The sequence below is a fragment of the Garra rufa genome, chromosome 20 (assembly GCF_049309525.1).
Source record: "Garra rufa chromosome 20, GarRuf1.0, whole genome shotgun sequence".
Taxonomy (NCBI): domain Eukaryota; kingdom Metazoa; phylum Chordata; class Actinopteri; order Cypriniformes; family Cyprinidae; genus Garra; species Garra rufa.
This window is the reverse complement of record NC_133380.1, coordinates 39,646,362-39,669,670: the sequence shown is the minus strand read 5'-3', so window position 1 is coordinate 39,669,670 and position 23,309 is coordinate 39,646,362. Positions and strand designations below refer to the sequence as shown.

Sequence of the window (23,309 nt, the reverse complement as noted above, 5' to 3'; positions counted from 1 at the left end):
CGTAACGCATTACTTTCCATAAAAAGTAACTAAGTAACGTAATTAGTTACTTTTTTTTAGAGAGTAACTCAATATTGTAATGCATTACTTTTAAAAGTAACTTTCCCCAACACTGTTCAAAGCTATATGAATATTAGATGTAAAACTTGGTGATGACCTCTTAACAATTGCGGAAATTAGAAATGTAGCTTAGGAAATGTTAAAATTACTAAAACTACAGTTGGCATAAAAATGAAAAGCACAGTTATTGAGACATGCAATTAAAAAAAAATCTCAAAAGACTAAAATAAAAGCAAATTGCAAATAAGTAAATACTGTAATAGTATATAATTAACACTAAAATAATGTTACATGCCACTGAATAATTGAAAAGTAAAGCCCATTGCAGCTAATTCACCACACATTTGCATATTTTCATTAATGCAATATTGTAGTCAGTTGATGAAATATAAAACAACCTTTTTTTTTTATTAGAATCATTTCACTGATTAATTTTGCACAGTGATACTAGATACAGTTGCAATCAAAATTATTCAACCACCTTGACCTGCAAGACATTTTGCTGTAGAGAAAAACATTTAGTGAAACCAATTCAACAAAGTCATCATCAGTACACTATTAGAGAAAGTTTATTATACAAATTTGAGTAATTCTGACAACTCAAGGTGTGTAAATAATGAAAAAAATCTAATTGGCTCTAAACGTTCATGTTTAAAATTACTCAACTCTCAAAAGTCAAATTTGGTGCAGAATCTTTTATTCTTTAAAACCACCAATAAACACTGCTTAGAAGCTTCTGTCAGCTCTCTACTGCAATCTTGGCCCATTCCTCATCTAAAAAAGCTTTCAGCTCACTGATAATCTTTGGTTTTCACTTTGCCACTGCTTTCTTCAAATTCAACCAAATATTTTCAATGAGAATTAAAGCTGGAGACTGAACAGGCCACTCAAGAACATACTATGACTGATCCCTGAACCAAGCAGAAGTAGATTTGGATGTGATTGGCTTCAGTCTTTGCACCAAAGGCATCACAATTCTTGTCAAAATGGCCTGATACTTCAAAGAATCCAGGATGTCAGTAGTCAATAATGTGGTCATGATTTTCACTTCCTGCTACAGTGAAACAACCCCATAACAGGATTGGCCCACCTCAATGTTTGACAATGGAGACAGTGTTCTTCTGCGTATAAGCTTTGCCTTTTTTGCACCAGACATACCGCTGATCCATGGCTCCAAAAAGTTCCAGTTTGGTCACATCACTCCACAGTTGTTTACAAATGAATTTTAGCATGTTCAAGTCTGGCTTTTTGTTGCCTCAACATGAAAGCCATACTTGTCTGTTCATCTCATACTCTGCATTGAAATGTTGTTCCTCCTTTCGTCAGGTCATCTTAAAAGTCGTTGGCTGTACATTGCAGGTTTTTCCGATTAAACATTTTATAATATTATGCTTTTTTGTTCAACATCCTCAAAGGTTTTCTGGTAAAATACACTTTAAACCAAGGAATAAGGCTGCCAGCGGTGTCTCTTGGAACTTTTAATGTCTTGGAAATCTTCATGTAGCCTTAAACTTTCTAATATAATAAAACAGTTCTTTCTCTATAGCTTTTGTAAGAGCTCGCTTGACTTTGTCATATTTGCTGCTCAACTTCAGCACATGCATTTGCAGTTTCTAAAGGTTTAATTGTGTTTTAAGACAAATTTGTTCCCCACCGTAAAAATAAGTGACTTAAAACAGCAAAGTTGAATAAGGGTTGAATAATTATGACATAGCTGTGTTATTAAAAAATCCTGTAACCCAAAAACATTACATTCACTGCAAAAAATGCTTTTCTTACTTAGATTTTTTTTGTCTCGTTTCCAGCCAAAATATCTAAAAATTCTTGAATCAGGAAGGATTTTCTGGACGAGTAAAAATGAGTGTCTTGTTTTTAGTAAAAACAGGTCAAAATTAAGTGCATTTTTGCTTGAAACAATCAAAATAATCTGCCAATGGGCTAAGAAAAATAATCTAGTTGTCTGCTTGAAATAAGATTTTTTTTTTATTACCCCCATTGGCAGATTATTTTGCTTGTTTTAAGCAAAAACTCACTTCATTTTGAATTGTTTTTACTATAAACAAGATAATAAGTTTTACTTGTCTAGAAAATCCTTCCGGATTCAAGATCTTTTAGATATTTTGGCTGGAAACAAGACAAAAAAATCTAAGTAAGAAAAGCATTTTTTGCAGTGTTATACATGGACATTATCACTTTTAATATGCCACACTGCAAAAAAAAAAAAAAAGGCTTATCTTACTTAGTATTTTCGTCTTGTTTCTAGTCAAAATGATATAAAAATTCTTGAATTAAGACAAATTTACTAAATAAGCAAAATGACAAGATATTTAGTCTTGTTTTAAGCAAAATGCACTCAATTTAGTTCACAAATTAAGGAAACAAGTAAAACTATCCGCCAGTGGAGTAAGCAAAAATATTCTTAAAACAAGAGTTTTTTATTATTTTATAATTACAGTAATATATTTTATAACTACAAAAACAGTGTTAATTTAGTGTTTTCCCCCCTTGAAACAAGACTAAATATCTCATGTCATTTTGCTTATTTAGTAAATACATCTTAATTAAAAAAAAAAATGTATATAATTTTAATAAAAACTAAAAACTAAGTTAGATAAGCCTTTTTTTTTTTTTTTTTTGCAGTGCATTAAACTGTTTTATTCCATGGAATGTCTGGATACTGGATTCTGATTGGCTGGCAGGTGTGCAGTAAAACCGTTTAATGCACAGGTAGTTCCAAGTCAGTTTAATCACCGTTCTATATTAATGCGCTGCTTTAATTGATGCACGCAAAAGCACAGAGAGAGAGAGAGAGAGAGAGAGAGAGAGAGAGAGAGAGAGAGAGAGAGAGAGAGATCGCATTGTGCTGCGCACATACATAAACTTCTCGTCAACGTTTGCCTGCGATACTTATTAAAATATCCTAGATACTAGATCGCTACATTATATTCCTCAGCAACGGGGCGGTAAAGATGCTGTTTTTGAATGAATTGTTGTTTGTAGAGAGAGACACACAGCATGCAGGCAGGTAACGTTACGCACACACACAACTGTCATCTCTCTTGCCTTCACACTCTCTCTTGGTCGATTCGATAATCTACTGAAACAAATGCTATTTTTCATTCAAATAAATGTGATCTTACCGGACTATTTAATCTCCGTGTCTGATTTGAAGCGGGCAGAATGCTAGAGCTGCGTGTCATAACTGACGAAAATAACCGTCTTTTTTATCCATTCAGTCAAATTTTGCACTGCAAATATCAATCCTAGTTTTAATTTGTCTATAACCATGGAATAAGCGGGATAATCAATGGCTTGCCGTGCATTAAAGGATTTAAAATGCACTTCGCGGAGGCAACCACCCTCCGCTTCGCGTCGGGCGGTTATTAGCCTCCACGTCGTGCATTTAAGTAAGGAATAATTGACGACGGGCCGTAGAATTCTTAGAAAATAATGCACACCCGAGGTGGTGATGCGGTCACGACGCGAAGCGGAGTGGCCGTTACACCTCGGGTGTGCATTATTTTCGTAGAATTCTACGGACCGAAGTCAATTATTCCGTTTATACTACAGTTACCACACCTCAAGACATCGATCAAATGATATATTTCAAGACATTCGTCCCGTTTTTATCCTTAAAACGCTATTGTGAGTAGGATTAATTTCTTACGCAGCTCATTCAACAGCTTCGTTGCTAGTTCCAAAACGTCATTTTAGAACTAGTAACGACGCTTGGGCTGTTAATAGCAAAATAATGCCGTTAATAATGAAGTTTAGACAGACCGACAGACAAGCAGACAGACGGAAAGAGTGAGGGAGAGAAACTAAGTGTATGACTTTACCTCTCTCACGTCTGTGTCTCTCAAGGGTGACTGGCAGCATCGTCTCTACTAACAGTTAAACTTTAAGTTCATTTTCTTCAAGACCACGCCGTTGTTACCTCGCGTGTGAGAGCTGTCATGTCGTTTTTAAGTTGTTAATCGTCAGAGCAGCGCTAACAACATTAGCGCGAATGCTAACGTGAGAGCAAACTGTAAGTTATGTGTGTGCGTCTGTGAGGTGAGTGAGAGAGGGCGAGAGAAATAGTTTGTGCTTTCCGTACATAATAAAACGTAATATATTGTGGAAAAAAACATGGAAATAATCTGTCGTTTTTATCCTGATGTTTACTGTATTTATTAGTTTGGCCAGTGTTATTGTGGGTTTTAGTTATTTTGCTGTTTTGGGCTGTAAGGACCTTTGAAATAACTGAAATCGTATGGCGAAGTGATATAGACATGCACTGCGGTCTAAAGCTGCCTGGAACTACGTTCGCCGTGCGTATCCCTGAATATAATGCACACCTCTAGAACGTTCGTCAGCCAATCAGATTCAAGCATTCAACGGCCCTGTAGTATAAAATCCTTTAACGCACGGCAAACCGTTGATTATCCCTTACGTAGATGTCATGCATCTTCAGAAAAGCCTGTATTTGTAAAGCACTGCAGTCTCTAAGGGGTTGAATAATTTTGATTGCAACTGTATAAGTTAACATTGTTTTGTCTGTAACTGAATCTATTTTGTTTCAGCGAATGAGTGTGTGTTTCTGTCTTGTGTTGCAGTGGACATCTGGTCGGTGGGCTGCATAATGGCTGAGCTCCTCACAGGACGGACCCTGTTTCCCGGCACTGATCGTATCCTTTTTTTCCCTTCATTCACCCCCTGCCCCAAATGTCTCTTCCTGGAAATACCCTTTAGTTGTGTGCCATTTTTGGCATGCATAGGCCTAGTTCTCCCTCCCTCTCGGACACCTCCGCGTGTCAGCCGGATCTAATTCATAGAGAGGCAGCGATCCTGAGGGGAATGAGTCAGCTAGTGAGTCACGCTGCCCGATGCTCCTGTTGACAAAAAACATGAACTTTGCTCAGTCTTAAAGGACAAAGATTCTAGCTGGGAATCTGAATGATTTGCTGCTTCTGTTCTAGAGCACGAGGTCATCGAATCAAACCCCTTGTGAAAAATACAACACGCTCTCACATTCACAGCACATTAAACCGGGCCCTGAGAGAGAGAGGAAGTGTGATCTGCATTTCAAGGAAGTCTGCGAAAGAATAGATTAGGATGAAGTCGTTATTTGGTTGCCAAAACATGCAGATTATCTACTTTCTGTGTGCATGACGATATCTCCAGCTTGGGTGTGTTTTAGGAGTTTTAGGTGCACATTGACAAATGCAAAAAATGTCATTCATTTACTCACCCTCATGTCATTCCAAACCATTTTTTTCATCATCATATTATTGACATCAAACATTCTTGTCTCATATCCACCTTACTTTTCAGTACAGAAGTAATCTGTTTTTTTTTTGTGAGTGTGCAAGCATTCTTGAAGAAGAATAAAAGTGCAGTAAGCTGTAAATTATGTCTACACTAAAATAATGTGATTAAAAAATACCTGTTTTTAATATCAAGTACAAACAGTGCCTTGCAAAATTATTCATACCCCTTCATTTTTTTTCACATTTTGTTATGTTGCTGCCTTATGTTAAACTACTTTAAACTACTTTTTTCCCACATCAATCTACACTCCCTACTCCATAATGGCAAAGCAAAAAATAGGTTTTTAACATTTGTGCAAATTTATTAAAAATAAAAAACTGAAAAGATCCCGTTGCATAAGTATTCATAACCTTTTCTGGGACACTGGAAATTTATCTCAGGAGCATTCATATTGCTTCTAGATGTTCCTACACTTGGAGTGGAGTTAAACTGTGGCAAATTCATTTGAATGAGACTGATTTAGAAAGGCACACACCTCTCAGAAAAGATCTAACAGCTGAAAATGCATATCAGAGCAAAAACCAAGATAACTGCCTGTAGAGCTCAGTGACAGACTTGCGTTAAGGCGATGATCTAGAGAAGAGTTCAGAATCAAATCTGCTGCATTGAAGGTTGACAGAAGCATTCTCCATAATGGAAGACAATTGGAGCAACTAGGACTCTAGAAAGTGTCTGACAGAGATGGAGAGGTGAAAAGGTGAGGCAAAGAATGGCAGATAATTGCCAAATGCAGATGTGCAAAGCTTGTCACATCAGACCCAAAAAGACTGTAAAGGTGCTTCAACTATGTACTGAGTTAAGGGTATGAATACTTATGCAATCTACTTATTTCAGTGTTTTATTTTTAATACATTTATAAAATTTACACTCCATACACTATAATAATGACAAAGCAAATCCCAGATGTGCAAATTTTACAAATTTATTAAAAATAAAACAAATGAATTTGCCACAGTTTAACTCCACTCCAAGTGTAGTAACATCTAGAAGCAATATGAATGCTCCTGAGCTAAATTTTGAGTGTCCCAGAAAAGGGTATGAATACTTATGCAACGAGATCTTTTCAGTTTTTTATTTTTAATAAATTTGCACAAATGTTAAAAACCTATTTTTTTGCTTTGCCATTATGGAGTAGGGAGTGTAGATTGATGTGGGAAAAAAAGTAATTTAAAGTAGTTTAACATAAGGCAGCAATGTAACAAAATGTGAAAAAAATGAAGGGGTATGAATAATTTCGCAAGGCACTGTAACGGGCAGTTTTCTACAGCTAAAATTACATACATTCAAGTTACAAATGGCTGCTCTTATCTTAAAAATAAGATGGATACAATTATTATATAAAGAACAGGATGCAATTATCATTAATATCCTATGTAGTGTGACAGAATCTAGATCCTGAATAACAATTTAAACGTTTCGCACACATACTACTTTGCAATATGTGACTCTGGACCACAAAACCAGTCATATGGTTACATTTTTTGAATTTGAGATGTATTATCATCTGAAAGCTGAACACATAAGCTTTCCATTGGTGTATGGTTTGTTATTATAGGACAATATTTGGCCAAGATACAATTATTTGTAAGAAAGAGGGTGCAAGAATATCAAATATTGAGAAAATCACCTTTAAAGTTGTCCAAATGAAGTTGTGATATATTTACGGTAGGACATTTACCAAATATCTTCATGGAACACGATCTTTACTTAATATCCTAATGATTTTCGGCATAAAAGAAAAATCAATAATTTTGACCCATACAATGTATCGTTGGCTATCGCTACATAAGACTGGTTTTGTGGTCCAGGGTCATATATAGCAAACCATATGGACCATTTTTATGGTTGTCATTTTTAAAGCATGATTTATATTCATTCTAAAGAAATGAGCAGCTTAGACGTCATCCAAAATATCTCCTTTGCGTTGCATGAAAGTCAGTCGGACAGGTTTGGAACCACATGAGAGTGAGTAAATGATCATTTTTGGCTAGTCTATGCTTTTAAATCCACAAAAAAAGCACAAAAGCACACAATACACACATGTGGCACTAAATCTTGCGTGCATGAGCTGAATGTTGACTTGCTACATTTATGCATGTTTCTAACTGCATGAATGAACTCCCCCTATCTGTCAGCCACTTGTCTTGCAAAACTTTCTTAGTCTTCAAACTTTTTACTTACCTTTTGATGATTGTTTGTGCTTTTGACTAACATCCACCTTTGCCAGTTTTGAATAGAAGTCAGTGTGGATCTGCACATCTGTGTAGAATTAGCTGTAGTCCACACCTGCCTGTCCCGCTCAATTGTTAAACATATTCACAAGTTTTCACCGACTGCATTTACATGCATAGGAATATTCCAGAATTTGATCATATTCTGTTTTGATAATGTAAGAGTATTCAGATTTTGTAAACGTCATGTAAATGTATTAACCTTAATGAGGTTAAGCCAGCATTTTGAAATCTGCATGTATTCATAAGAGCTTTAGATGAGTTGAAACACTTTTCCCAGAATAGACATAATTGAACATTATATATCACTTTTATGTGTTATATCTCAAAGATGGTGAAAAATTTTGGAGATGGGAATAAGCTTGAATATATGGGTCAAATGTTAAGATGCCCACATTAAAAGAAATGCACAAAATGTCAATAGAAAGCACTTTAAATGTAAGTAAAGCGTCTACTTTTAAGGTTTCAAATTAGTTTCTGGAGAATAAAATGTCAAAATTTGGTTGAAACAATGTTACATTGTCATTCAGTGTAACAATATTTATGTAAAAATTCAAACAACATGCTTATTCTGACTTGTACATATATATATATATATATTGAATATGTTTATTCAAATTTCAAACATGTACATAACATAAAATCAACCAAAAGAACAAGACACACACATAAAAGAGAGAACAAACAAAACAAAACGAATAAATTATATATACACATACACATGGCTCACCACTTCAGTAAATCAATCTGATAAAAGAAAAAAAAATCTATATATATATATTGGGAAATAACAAGATACTTTAGATATTTATACTCCAATGTGCCACACATATTTATTCCTCATTAAACAAACCCTCTACTAAGAATAGAAGATATATTTAAGCCCATATATGTCAAAAACAGATCCCACCTTCTATGAAATATGGCATCTTTGCTATAAAAAGCACAAGTTAAGTAACCTAATGACACACATTCAAGTATAACCCTGTGCCATAACGCCTTCGAAGGGGCTTTATCCATTAACCAATTCAGAAGAATACATTTTCTGGCACAAAACGTAAGGAGCTTGCAAAGTGATTTTTTTATGTTTATCTACAATAATGCCATCATATATCCCAAGCAACATGTGTTTTGGATTGCAGCCAGTATTAATAGATAAAATAACATTAAGTTCTTGTTCCACCATATACCAAAACTTCTGAATCTCCCTACAAAACCAAAAACAGTGAACAAGATCTCCTTCCTCTGTTTTACATTTCAGGCACATTGGTGAGCAGTCATCTTTAAACTTGTGCCTCCGTGACGGAGTTGTACATATTAAAGTATTTAAAGAATAAGGGAGCATATTACATTTTATCGTGTTTTAAATGAGTAAAACATTTGTAACAAATGTTGGGTGAAAGTAATTCATCTTTTAATATGTCATAAATTGATTTTTGTTGTAAATATGCCCAACAAGATTATCACACTGAATGACATTTTAGTGGGTGTGTTCTGTAAATTAGGAAAAATATTTTATTTTATTTTTTGCTTATTTTTGTATATTTATTTTTTGCTCAGAAAAACAAAAATGCAAATAAAATAGACAGAAAACTTTTACTTTTTTTTTTTTTTTTTTTTTTTTGGAAAAACAACAATTTAAACCAGTATTGCACTTGTTGTTTTTACGCTTAAACCATTTTTCATCTTTGACCCATATAGCATTCAAAGGTTTGTTTTTATAATTTTTTTTAAAACTGTTTTTGAAATAAGTCTCACCAAGTCTGCATTTATTTGATCAAAGATACAGCAAAAACAGTAATATTCTAAAATATTATTTCAATTTAAAATAACCACTTCCTATGTGAATAGATTGCAAAATGCAATTTATTCTTGTGATGCAAAGCTGAGTTTTTAGCATCATTACTCCAGTCTGCAGTGTCACGTGATCTTTCAGAAATCATTCTAATTTACTGATTTGCTGCTTAAAAAACAAACATGATCATCATATTAAAAACAGCGGTGCAGCTTAATATTTTTGAGGAAACTGTTCATTTTTCAGAATTCTTTCAAATAAAAAGTTGAAACGAAATATAACATAAATATCTTTGTCACTTTTGATCAATTTAATGCATCCTTGCTGAATATAAAATCTGAAATATAATCTGTAAATGTGGTCAGTGTCATCTGCTTTTTTCAGTCAGGTAAGTGTGCTTGTGTGCTAGTGTACGTCTACACAATAGAGGACCCTGAGACGTTCTGTGCGCTCCATACATTATTACTGCACAATGCATGTTGGCTTCGAACCGATCATGGCTCAGTTTGATTTCTTCCTTTATCCCATTTTCCTGTTCTGTTTTATTCTTTTGTTAAACGGTTGCTTTTATCATTGTTGGTTTATTTTTTTTCTTTTTCCCCAGTCCCTGCTTTCATAGTCACCCCATTTCCTTGCATTTTCCTTTATTTTGCTCTTAAAGATATTGATCAGTTGAAGCTTATCTTGATGCTCGTCGGAACCCCAGAGGCAGACCTCTTGATGAAAATCTCCTCAGAGTCTGTGAGTTTTCTGTTCTGCCTGAGTTTGACTCCCTCTGTGTCGCAACGACGGCCTTGCGACCCGTTCTGCTTGCTTCAGTCCATACCCACGTCGCGTCGTTTCCCCCCTTCCTTATTCACTGGCATGAGCTACTAGTTATGCAATCGCCTTAAAATAGTCAGGAGTAGTCAAATAGCTGGCAGATGATTTTACGAAATCAACCCACGCTTGCGAGTGTAGAGCAATGGCTTTCTCAATCCTGTGTCAGTTTGACGTGGGATGTCTAACATCTAATATGCATGTGTTTCCCCTCTTCTTCTTCCTGTCCTGTTTTTTCCCGTCTCAAATGATCTCAAGGATGCAACGTAAAGCAAACTGATGGTCACAGCAGCTGCATTGTTGTCCTGTTTTCCACTCATGTTTGTGAGTGTATTTAATCGTACACCCCTTGACCTGGGTTCCCCAAGATATAAACCAGCTTCAGCAGATAATGCGACTGACGGGAACCCCGCCGGCCTCTCTAATAAGCAGGATGCCGAGCCACGAGGTGAGAACGGACCCCTTCTGAACTCTGGTTTGGTCCATGCCACATTGCAGACAATCCTCCAGACCGCTCTGGAACGAGAGACTACGTTTCCCATTTGCTCCGGGCCGTTTTTGATTTTCCAAACCCCTCCCAAACTCCCTCTTTCCCAACTACTGCCTGCTTTTCGTTTGCAACACGCCTGACCTCATTTCCGCCCACTGCAGTCCTACAGTTCACTGCGAGGCTGAGCTTTTAGGCAAAAAGCACTAGTTGTTTTAAACACAGGCATGCAGTGAGTTCAGTCCGCTAAAGCTCTAACACACAGTGTTGAATGTTCTGTGCGGTAAACAAAAGCCGCAGTGTTTGTTTAACATGCAGCAGCACTGGCGCGTGTTGTCTGAGGTCCACTGATCGAGATTAACATTTCAACTGAATTATATGTTTGTGGAAGAACAGAAATTGGGCATTAGAATTCATATACAGTAAAATCTGGCTTAATTGACCATATGCATGGATTACTTCCTTGTTTTAGACAAGCCAGCTCAGTCACTTCTGGGCAACTGTAGTGTGCCGTAATAGGAGTTTCCTTTGCTCGTTTTCTCTACATAATCCATTAACAATCGAAGAAAAGTTTTGTTTGTCTAAGAGGACCAAATGTCCATGTATACCATTTTAAGAATGACAAACGGCAGTTTAAAAAAAATGAGTAAATCGGCCTAAATATGCACGAGTCATTGGCTAGTCTTAGCTGGCCAGGCTGAGAGACCAGTTAAAACTAGCTACTTCCAGCTTAAACCAGCTAAAACCAGCCAATCAGCCTAGGCTGGTTTTAGCTGGGGGGGGGGGGGGGTTTCAGCAGGGATGATTGACAGTAATAACCGGATGAAACATCTGACAAGCTGATGTCACAAAAAGAGCTGTGCATTAAATGATTCAGACTAAATTCAGAGTAACTAAACTATAGCAGTAATAACCGTGCTGAAAAAAACAGCTAAAACCAGCCTAGGCTCATTTTAGCTGGTCTACCAGGCTGGTTTTAGCTGGTGGTCTCCCAGCCTGACCAGCTAAGACCAGCCTGGGAAAGTGGCCAAAACCCCTCTAAAACCAGCCTGCTGACCAGCTAAAACCAGCCAACCAGCCTAGGCTGGTTTTAGTAGTTTTTTTTTTTCAGCAGGGACGTTTGTGTTGGTTTAATATAGGTTATTTAATAGCTTTTACAGTTTAAGATAAAGCTTAAAAGATGTAGTTATTAAATTATATAAAATATTTCAAATTCATATCAATTCATATTGAGTGCATTATTTAATTCTTATACCATTAATATTTAACTTATTTAATTTGTAGTGAACTATATATAAGTATTTAAATAGTTCACCCTTATAGACTGTTTGTGTCTGAGCTTATTTATTTATTTATTTATTTTAATGACTTTCTGCACTTGCTATACTATATACTTCAGTGCGGTTAAAGTACTACAATTTATTATACTAGTAATTTTATAATAAATCCAAAAGCTAGACGTCTTGAAAAAACAATTGAGTTGAAACGGCAGCTGCAGCCAATGATTGATCCTCTGCTGCCATCTTCTGGTTATATGGGTCATTTCATGTCATTTTCATCTTAAAAAGACGTTGTTTTCCGTGAAAATACATTTTTTCCCATGTCGTCTTTGTGAATGAAAAGTGAATCTTTGAAGTGAATTTTATTGCACAGCTGTAGAATATTACAAGATTTAAAAAATATTATTTTTCTCAGTTTCTGATAAGAACGAGGCAGTAGAGGAGTCTCAAGAGCGTCCACCTATGTATAGCACATATAAAATGAGCTTCAATGGAAGTTTACGAGCTGGCTAGTCATTATCTTATCGCTTAGCATGGTCAATTGTGACCCTGGACCACAAAACCAGTCATAACTATCAATTTCTTTTTTTGATTGAGACTTTACATCATCTGAAAGCTGAATAAATAAGCTTTCCAAATTTTGAGATGCAACTATTTTAAATATCTTGAATCTGAGGGTGCAGAAAAATCTAAATATTGAGAAAAAAAATCGCCTTTAAAGTTGTCCAAATGCAGTTCTTAGCATATTACAAATCAAAAATTAAGTTTCAATATATTTACAGTAGGAAATTTACTAAATATCTTCATGGAACATGATCTTTACTTAATATCCTAATGATTTTTGGCATAAAAGAAAAATCAATAATTTTGACCCATACAATGTATTTTTGGCTATCGCTACAAATTATACTCGTGTGTAAAATAATTTAGGACAACCGTACATTCAGATAATTCCTAGTCTCAATAAAGTGCTAAAGTGATGGTGTGTTTTTATAGGCCACTCCTGAAATCACTAAAATAAGCTCTGTGACCACCAAAAGTGTATTATTGTTACATGTTTTGTTCATAATCTTCACAATTTTGGCTAAAAGCGATTCAGCATCGCCACTATTAAACCTCAGATAACACTTTCAGTCATTATCAATCACTTAAAAAGTGTTATAAGAGTTATAATGTTTGCAAGACAGTGATTATTAACACATCAAGGCTGTGAAAGTTGACTAGATGATGTTCAATGTCGTTGACCATCTCTGTAGTCTTATTTAACCACTTGTTAGCTTATCTTAAAAAATCACAGGGTATAATTAATGGATTTTATGCTGAAGAATGAAACATGAAAATGTATACTGAGATTGTGTTAGTTAGTTATCTTAGTGACCTTAGTTACTGTAGCTTTAATTTATTGATTAGATTAGATGTTGTCCGTATTTTGACTCTTTATTTGTGATTGTTTAATGTGTGTTTTTTTGATCAACAGGCAAGGAACTACATCAATTCACTTCCTTATATGCCCAAGAGGAACTTCGCAGATGTGTTTATTGGTGCAAACCCATTAGGTAACAACTGTGCCTTTTTTCGCATCACCTGATAAATCCACTTTTCATTACAATGATATAATTCCTTTGACATCTTTAAGTTTATAACTATTAGTTTTAACTATACGTTTTATATTAAATAGAAAAATTAGCCACTAATCTCCACTTCAGTAGCACTTACACACACCAAACTTTACATTTTTATTCCTGTCTATATTCTGAAGGTTTTTACAGAGGGATTTGTTCATATATAATTTGCTGAAGAGCAAGTAGAAGTCGAAGGAAATGCCGAAAAAAAAGTCGAAGAAGCTGAAGCCATAGAAACTATAGACGAGAAACCTAGGCAGAAGCCGAGAAAAAATAAATAAATAAAAGGCGAAGCGGCAGAGCAAGTAGAAGTCAAAGAGGCCGAAGCCATAGACGAGAAACCTAGGCAGAAGCTGAGAAAAAATAAATAAATAACTAAATAAATAAAAGTCGAAGCCGCAGAGCAAGTAGTAGTCGAAGAGGCCGAAGCCATGGAAACCATAGACGAGAAACCTTGGCAGAAGCTGAAAAAAAAAGTAAATAAAAGTCAAAGCCACTGAAGCTTCCGAAGTCGAAGGAAATGGCGGTAAAAAAAGTTGAAGAGGCCGAAGCCATAGAAACCATAGACGAGAAACCTAGGCAAAAGCTGAGAAAAAATAATAAAAAATAAATAAGTCAAAGCCACTGAAGCTTCCAAAGTCGAAGGAAATGGCAGGAAAAAAAAGTCGAAGAGGTCGAAGCCATAGAAACCATAGACAAGAAGGAAAAAATAATAAACAAAAATAAATAAATAAAAGTCGAAGCCGCAGAGCAAGTAGAAGTTGAAGGAAATGGCGAAAAAAATTTGAAGAGGCTGAAGCCATAGAAACCATAGACAAGAACCCTAGGCAGAAGCTGAGAATAAAATAAAAAATAAAAGTCGAAGCCGCAGAGCAAGTAGAAGTCGAAGAGGCTGAAGCCATAGACGAGAAACCTAGGCAGAAGCTGAGAAAAAAATAAATAAATAAAAATAAATAAATAAAAGTCAAAGCTACCGAAGTCGAAGGAAATGGCGGAAAAAAAAGTTGAAGAGGCCGAAGCCATAGAAACCATAGACAAGAAACCTAGGCAGAAGCTGAGAAAAAATAATAAAAAATAAATAAATAAGTCAAAGCCACTGAAGCTTCCAAAGTCGAAGGAAATGGCAGGAAAAAAAAAGTTGAAGAGGCCGAAGCCATGGAAACCATAGACAAGAAACCTAGGCAGAAGCCGAGGAAAAAAAATAAAAATAAATAAAAGTCGAAGCCGCAGAGCAAGTAGAAGTTGAAGGAAATGGCAAAAAAATAAAATAAAAAATATTTATTGCTCTTCGACTTCTACTTGCTCTTGATCTTATTCCCCCAAAAATGGTAAAAAATACATCGTTTTCTGTCTGTTCTAAGTTTTTTCTGAATTATGAAGTGATAATTCGTGAATATGACCAAAATTCCTTCTGTAAAAACATTTGACTCTAATATGTCAAAAAAAATTGAGTTTTGAAACTGACTTCATCCAGTGTTTTACATTTCTTTACTACAAATGTATGCAACATAGTGCATATTTCATTAAATAATGCCTCATTTGCATATTTAAAGCTAACATTTTAGAAAACCTGTAATACAAAAAAAGTTAGCAATAATCAATGTAATCAATCAACTGGGTAAGTAAGGTCATAACTATTAGTTAATTTTTTTTTTTCCCCTATTCACCTGCAGTGGCTCGCCTTAAAAACGTAATCTGATTACTTGTAATGCATTAACCCCAGCACTGGTTAAAAGGGAAAATCGGTCGCAAAGTGGTCATCATATTTGGTTTTGGCATAAGTTTTTGGCATCCAAACTGAAAAACCAAACCCCTGAAATGCAGTGCTAAAATATTTGTAAAGATTTTTTTTGGTAATGGTAGCAGACTTATTTGATGCAATCTATAGCTAATGAAAGTGAAGTCCTCACCGTTTCTATAATTTCAAATGCTGCTTTTTGAGAGCCTGTCCTGCTTTATCTGTTTCAGCTGTGGACTTGCTGGAGAAGATGCTGGTTCTGGACACAGACAAACGGATCACCGCGTCACAGGCTCTGGCGCACCCGTACTTCGCCCAGTACCACGACCCGGATGACGAACCCGAGGCAGACCACTACGACCAGAGCTTCGAGAGCCGCGATCTGGACATCGAAGAGTGGAAACGTAAGCCTGCACCATTGAGATCTCGCAGAAAGACCACACAACTGATCAACCTCTCCATTAGGGCTGCCACTAACAACTATTTTTATATTATTGAATCTATTGACTAATTTATCCATTAATCGATTAATGTAAACAACTAATTTCACACTAGAAAATTTACATTTTAACTTTAAAACGTTTTATTTTTAATAAAATCAATTAATTGGAGATGCTTTTGATTATGAAACTTTAATGAAACCATTAAAATATCCAGAAAAGAATTTGGTTAAAAAAATAACTGTAAAACTCAATTAATTAGACAGACTTTTTGACTTTATTTCATAATTAAAAACAAATTAAAACAGGAAAAAAAATATTTCATAGAGCCCTATAATTATAATTATTTATTTATTTATTTAATAAAAATAATAAAAATATATGAAAGTGAACAATAGCCTTAATTAGTTCAAATCAAAAGCATGAAATCATATGGTTTTATTGCACAAAACTGTTGAAATACATAATGTATTATAAACACTGCAAAAAATGCTTTTCTTACTTAGATTTTTGTCTTGTTTCCAGCCAAAATATCAAAAAATTCTTGAATCAGGAAGGATTTTCTAGACGAGTAAAAATGAGTGTCTTGTTTTTAGTAAAAACAGGTCAAAATTAGGTGAGTTTTTGCTTGAAACAAGCAAAATAATCTGCCAATGGGGTAAGAAAAATAATCTAGTTGTCTGCTTCAAATAAGATTATTTTTCTTACCCCATTGTTGTTTTTACTAAAAACAAGACAATCATTTTTACTCGTCTAGAAAATCCTTCCTGATTCAAGATCTTTTAGATATTTTGGCTGGAAACAAGACAAAAAATCTAAGTAAGAAAAGCATTTTTTGCAGTGTAACAATAGAGCTAATGTACATTATGCGTTTCAACAAAGGTCTGCAGAGGGCGCCAACGCCCTGACGATTGTTTTTACACTTTACTGTGCAATCTAATCCTCATTTAATATCGACTAAACAACATTTAAGTCAAATGTCCACTTAATCTTTAATATTTGGCCATATCATTACCACAGAAATGCTATAGCCACAGTAACTGAATGAATATGTGGACATCAAAACATGTAAACTCAGAGTGAGGGTTTACTTTTATTTTGGAATCGCAATAAATTAGCGTAATGAGAAAGATATTGATGTATTCTCCTAAATTTGCATAGGTTTATAAGTAATTTACCTTACAAATCTGATGAAATGGCACACATTGCCTTCCCAGATGAACATTATAATGTAAATGATAACAGTTCCTGTGGAACAGCATCCTGTAAACGGAGCCGCGGTGAGAAGCACATGCATGTAAATAATAGACACATATATTAAACCTGCTTTGCATATATTTGTTTAACTGAATCGTAGTGTTTGTGAATCCACGATTATGCTTAATTATGATTTTTAAATGGGTTTAATATATGAAGCACCCTTGGAAAACTGTCTAATAATGCATTTCATGGATTCTCTTTTCGTAAAAACTACTGCATGCAAAATAAAATCAAGGCTTTTTAAAAATCGAATAGTCGATTAGAAGCAATGGATCTCCACAGCCCTACTCTCCATGATGTACCAGTTGCACTTGTTTCCAGCTCTTTTAACGCTCATAGTCTGTCCGCAGGGCTCACGTATGAGGAGGTGGTTGGCTTCGAGGCTCCGGTGTTCGACGGAGACGAGATGGAGTCGTGAAGGCCGCTCGACCTACAGGACCTTCTTCCGTACAGGACAATGACATTCAAGTGCCTGCCATCATCAAGTGCTGGCTTCCCCGTCTTCTGAGACTGCTTATCCATGCCTTCATACACACTCTGGCAAACGAGGGAAAGAAACGTTTCAAAAAGGACACAGAGAATGTAAGGTTTTGTGTCCTGTGCCCCAGTAAGTTAAGGACAGTTCACTCAAAAATGAAAATTTCCAAACCTGTATGAGTTTCTGTTCTGTTGAGCACAAAAGAACGTATTTTGAAGAATGGTGGTAACCAAACACTTGCCGGTAGCCATTGACTTTCATAGTATTGTTTTATCCTTGCTGTTGATCTCAAAGGCAACCAGCAGCTGTTCCAATGGTTCCAATATTCTTTAAAACTGTTCAACTACAGGATTGGAATAACTTGAGAATGAGAAAATGAGCTAATTTTCATTTTTAACCCTTTGGTTGTGTTCAGGTCAAATTGACCCAGAAAAGATTTTCTTTTTCCCAAAAACATTAACATTCTCGCATTGGACTCAAACTTAATTTTTTTTTTTTTTTTAATTTTCACAATTTTTTGTGGGTTTTATTTCACCTAGTCACGCTTGTGGTGTTCCCTGGCCAAACAATTGCTTATAAATCTGTCATTATTCTATATTATCACCAAATATTGGATTCAATCTTTTTGAGAGTAGGCACCTCGTTTTTTGAGCGAAAAAATAATTTTTTAGAAATATTTTTCACAATATTAAACAAAAAATTATACAAATGTACATGGTTTCTCACACTAGTGTGCTTTAATGCTTTTATTTTGCACAAAATTGCAAAAAGTCACACTTGTGTTGTTCCCGGGTCAAAAATGACCGGACTTCAAACAATTGCTTATGAACTCTCATTATGCTATATTATCACCTAATATTGGATTTAATCTTATTGTCAACTTGTTTCCTTTCATTTAGGACTGGTTTTGTGTTTCTATTTGCATCTGATTAATCGTAAGCCTCATTTATCTGACAGTAGGTACCTAATTTTTTGAGTGAAAAAAATCATTTTGTATAAATAATTTTCAAAATATTAAACAAAAAATGATACAAATTTGCACAGTTTCTCACACTAGTGTGCTTTAATGTTTAATCAGGAAGTTTGCTTTTAAATGCTTTTATTTTGTACAAAATTGCAAAAAGTCACACTTGTGGTGTTCCCGGGTCAAAAATGACCGGACTCCAAACAAATGCTTATAAATCTGTCATTATGCTATATTATCACCTAATATTGGATTCGTTCTTTGTGTCAACTTGTTTTCTTTCATTTATGACTGGTTTTGTGTTTCTATTTGCATCTGATTAATCACAAGCCTTATTTATCCAAAAGTAGGCACCTCATTTTTTTGAATGTGAATTTTTTTTTTTTTTTTATAATTTTTACAATATGAGATAAAATATTGAAAATGAAAAATTAAAATTTGCACTGTTTCTCACACAAGTTGACAAAAACATTAAATTCAATATTTGGTGGTAATATAGCGTAATAAGAGATCTATAAACAGCTGTTTGAAGTCACCACAAGTGTGCAATTTTGTACAAAATAAAAGCATTTAAAAGCAAACTTCCACATTAAACATTAAAGCACACTAGTGTGATAAACACTGCAAATTTTGATTATTTCTTATCTCATATTATGAAAATTATTCGTAAATTTTTTTTTTTCATTCAAAATATTAGGTGCCTACTTCCATATAAATGAGGCCTACTTTTATTAAGATGCAAATAGAAACACAAAACCAGTCCTAAATGAGAGAAAACAAGTTACCAAAAAGATTAAATCCAATATTTGGTGATAATATAGCATAATGACAGATTCATAAGCTGTTGTTTGGAGTCCAGTCAAAGGTGTGACAGGAATCCGAACACAACCAGAGGGTTAACTACCTTTTTTAATTGTAAAATAAATTCTCATAAAAAGCCAAAAAAGCAATCAAATTGATATCAGCATTTTAAGCTCATAGTTTTCTATTCTTTCTCTGGGGAAGCAAAACATTTACCTCTGAACTCCGCTTGTAGCCTATAATAAATAAAGGCCAGAAAAACACGAGTACTGTCAGATCAGAATACTAGGTTTTAAACGATGTAAATAAAATGGCACTGCTGTACATAAATGATAATGATGTGCACCAACAGTTTGATTTAGTATTTGCAGCAAAGCACACATGGCAGAATGTGATCTGCATCATGAATAGCAAATGAACCAACTCAAGAGTGAATCTGATCACCTAAAGAGAATGTAATTATTATTTAGCGCTCTGTGTAGAATGGAAACACAAGAGTGTATATATATCGACGCAGTGTTCTTCTGCAAACCGCATCTCTGTCTCAGACAATAATAGATGGCAGAAAAGTAATAAATGCTGTTTATATGAATGAATGCAGACATGCTTGTTCTGAAATCTATTGGAAAATATTTTATGTTTAAACCTTACAAAACCTCTTACGAACATGTCCAGATTAAAACTAACCAAAACTTAGAAGAAGAAAATAATGTTTTTTTTTTATATACTTTAAAATATAATTTATTCCTGTGATGCAAAAATTGATTTTCATCAGCTGTTACTCCAGTCTTAAGTGTCACATGATCCTTCAGAAATCATTCTAATATTCTGATTTATTATTAGAATATCAATGTTTTTTCAGGATTTTTTTTTTTTGACGAATAAGTTAAAAAAGAACAGCATTTATTCAAAATATAACTCTTTTCTAACAATGCAAATCTATGCTATCACTTTTTATTAATTTAACACATCCTTGGTGAATAAAAGTTTTTTTTTTTTTTCAAAAAAAGAAAGAATAAAAATCTACTGACCCGAAACTTTTGAACACTAGTGCATATTGTTAGAAAAACCTTTCTATTTTAAATAATTGCTGTTCTTTTTAGCCTTTTATTGACCAAAGAATTCTGAAAAAAGTATAAAAATCCTGAAAAAATATGAAGCAGCACAGCTGTTTTCAACATTGATAATAAATCAGCATATTAAAATGATTTATGGCGGATCATGTGACACTGAAGACTGGAGTAATGATGCTGAAAATTTTGCTTTGTATCACAAGAATAAATTACATTTTAAAATATATTCACATAGAAAACAGTTATTTTAAATTAAAATAATATTTCACAATATTACAGTTTTTTTGTATTTGTGATCAAATAAATAGCCTTGATGAGAATAAGTAACGTCTTTATGAACCATATATAATTTTTTTTAAGATAGAGCATAATATTTAGCTTAAAGAAACAAAGTAATTGTTTGATATTATTTCAGAACCATTTTATATATATATATATATAATTGATTTATTAATTTTGACACAATGCATATTACCATAATGCAATAAATAAATAGAAAAATAAATAATATTTTTATTCTCATTACTGTAATGCAGTGAAATATTGTGATACGTCATTTAAAATGTAGAATTATTTCTCTATCATGGTAGTATTTGTTGTATGGCTTTTTTAGATTTAAAATGGTAAAAATGAGGCTCAGCATTCAAAAAACATGAAAGTCAAGTCAAAATGAAAAGGTTTCCTTTTTTATCTCTAAACATGTTTAATCTCTTTTTGACCTTGGTGAAATGTGATTTGGACGTGTTTTTGACTGGTTTTGTCTAAATGCTTGCTGTTCCCTTCACTCCACATTTAAAGGGCAGCTGATCCTCTAGCTAGACTAGAGCATCGTTTCTCCCCTCATTATTTATTATTTATGCAATTTGAGGGAAATGGGTTTAAAAAGGGGATGGGGTTTTAACAGGAAGTTCATGTCAACAGAACAATGATATTGCATTATGCTCCACAATAAACTAGTTCCCCTTTACTTTTTGCTTGCCCTGGGAAAGACATACAGCCAGAAAGTTCCTGTTTGCGAAAGTGAAAGAACCTGAGCCAATACTCCGCTTGTCCGTTGCGCATGATGATCTTAATTTAACAGGCCAGACCAGGAGACTGTCTCGTCAGGAATGTGTTTTCTCATCAGAGCCGGCATCTAACTTATTGTATCAGTTGTTTAAGATTATTTTTAAAGTGTTTTCTTTATCACTGTATATTATCACTTAATTTTATTCAGCAATATTTTCTGTGTTGAGCATGTATTGTTATATCATGTGAGGGGTGTGTTTGTTTGTTTGTATGCACATTTACAGTTTTCTGACGAGTGGAAAACCACTAAACGTGTCAATCGGCGGTGCATCAAGCAGCAAAATCCATTCAACGTGGTTTATACTTCATTTTGTCGCATGGAATCCGTTTCTCATGGGAAAGAGATTGTTGCATCTCTTTTTTGTGCATATAACTGGTTTTTCTTCAGTCACACACAGTTACGTGGTCTGTGAGCAACCACTGCTATACAGAAATAAAGGCAATTATTTTTCACACCATTCTTTGCTATTTCTTTCTTTGAATAATGTAAAGTTGCATCAGTGATTTCTTGGAAAACACTGCCACCACGTGGTCACTTCTTATAATACACACTTAAAATGTCTGATGTGGGAAAGTAGTGTTACATAATAAATATGTATTGCAGATTACCACAACCCACTGCAATTCTTATTATATGAGTCATCATTTATGAAATAATCACTTACTGACACAGTTTCTTTTAACCTCTGGTGACACCAAAAGCTCAGTAAACTCAAAATGGAGTAAAATATAAGATACAATTCTCTGAAAACATTTTGACGGTTTGTGACAACATGCCCCAATAACAGAGCATGCATGTGGGGATTTGCATTAAGTCACAATGGGAAACGATTAGTCAAAAATGTTTCTTTATCATCTCATAATTATTCACTTTTGAGCATAAACTTGAAAATTAAATATCCAACCTAAAATGTTTTGGAGCATAACCTTCAGTTTGGTCTGTTTTAAAAGATCACACTTTGCAGATAATTGCTGATGTGAAAAAAAGTAAATAAAATGAAATAAAATATTTGACCCTGGACCACAAAACCAGTCTTAAGTATCATGTGTATATTTGTAGCAATAGCCAAAAATAAATTACATGGGTCAAAATGATCGATTTTTCTTTTATGACAAAAAATCATTAGCATATTAAGATCATGTTCCATGAAGATATTTTGTGAATTTCATACCATAAATATATCAAAACTTAATTTTTGATTAGTAATATGCATTGCTAAGAACTTCATTTTGAACTTTAAAGGCGATTTTCTCAGTATTTGGATTTTTTTGGACCCTCAGATTCCAGATTTTCAAATATCAAATTCAAAAAATAATTTTTAAGTAGTATATATATATATATATATATATATATATATATATATATATATATATATATATATATATATATATATATATATATCAATCCATCCAAGTCAATATGTTTGTTGGGATAGGACAATATTTGGCCGAGATACAACTGTTTAAAAATCTGTAATCTGGGAGTGCAAAAAAAATCTGAGAAAATCGCCTTCAAAGTTGTTCAAATGAAGTTCTTAGCAATGCATATTACTAATTAAATATTAAGTTTTGATATATTTACACTAGGAAATTTACAAAATATCTTTATGGAACACAATCTTTATTTAATATCCCAATGATTTTTTGGCATAAAAGAAAAATCGATAATTTTGACACATACAGTGTATTTTTGGCTATTGCTACAAATATACCTGTGCTACTTAAGACTGGTTTTGTGCTCCAGGGTCACATACTTTTTTATATATATATAATATATATTTATTTATTCACATCAGCAATTTATTTATTCAATCTGCAAAAAATGTTATTTTAAAACAGACCAAACTGTAGTTTCTTTAGGTTATATATATAAATCTGCA

At 34.0% G+C, this 23,309-nt stretch overlaps 1 protein-coding gene across 2 annotated transcripts in view; it reads left to right on the top strand.

The window, feature by feature from the left end:
• mapk14b (mitogen-activated protein kinase 14b) overlaps nucleotides 1-19,395 on the top strand; it is a 59,366-nt gene extending 39,971 nt beyond the window's left edge. Inside the window, exons 8-12 of one of the 2 annotated variants that reach the window (XM_073825430.1) lie at nucleotides 4,659-4,730; nucleotides 10,587-10,666; nucleotides 13,463-13,541; nucleotides 15,576-15,749; nucleotides 17,396-19,395. In XM_073825430.1, coding sequence (XP_073681531.1) covers nucleotides 4,659-4,730; nucleotides 10,587-10,666; nucleotides 13,463-13,541; nucleotides 15,576-15,749; nucleotides 17,396-17,463 — 473 coding nt within the window. In that variant the 3' untranslated portion in view covers nucleotides 17,464-19,395. Of the gene's footprint in view, nucleotides 1-4,658; nucleotides 4,731-10,060; nucleotides 10,141-10,586; nucleotides 10,667-13,462; nucleotides 13,542-15,575; nucleotides 15,750-17,395 lie in introns of both variants that reach the window. The other variant, XM_073825431.1, reaches the window with a different exon arrangement.
• The last annotated feature ends 3,914 nt before the right edge of the window (nucleotides 19,396-23,309 follow it).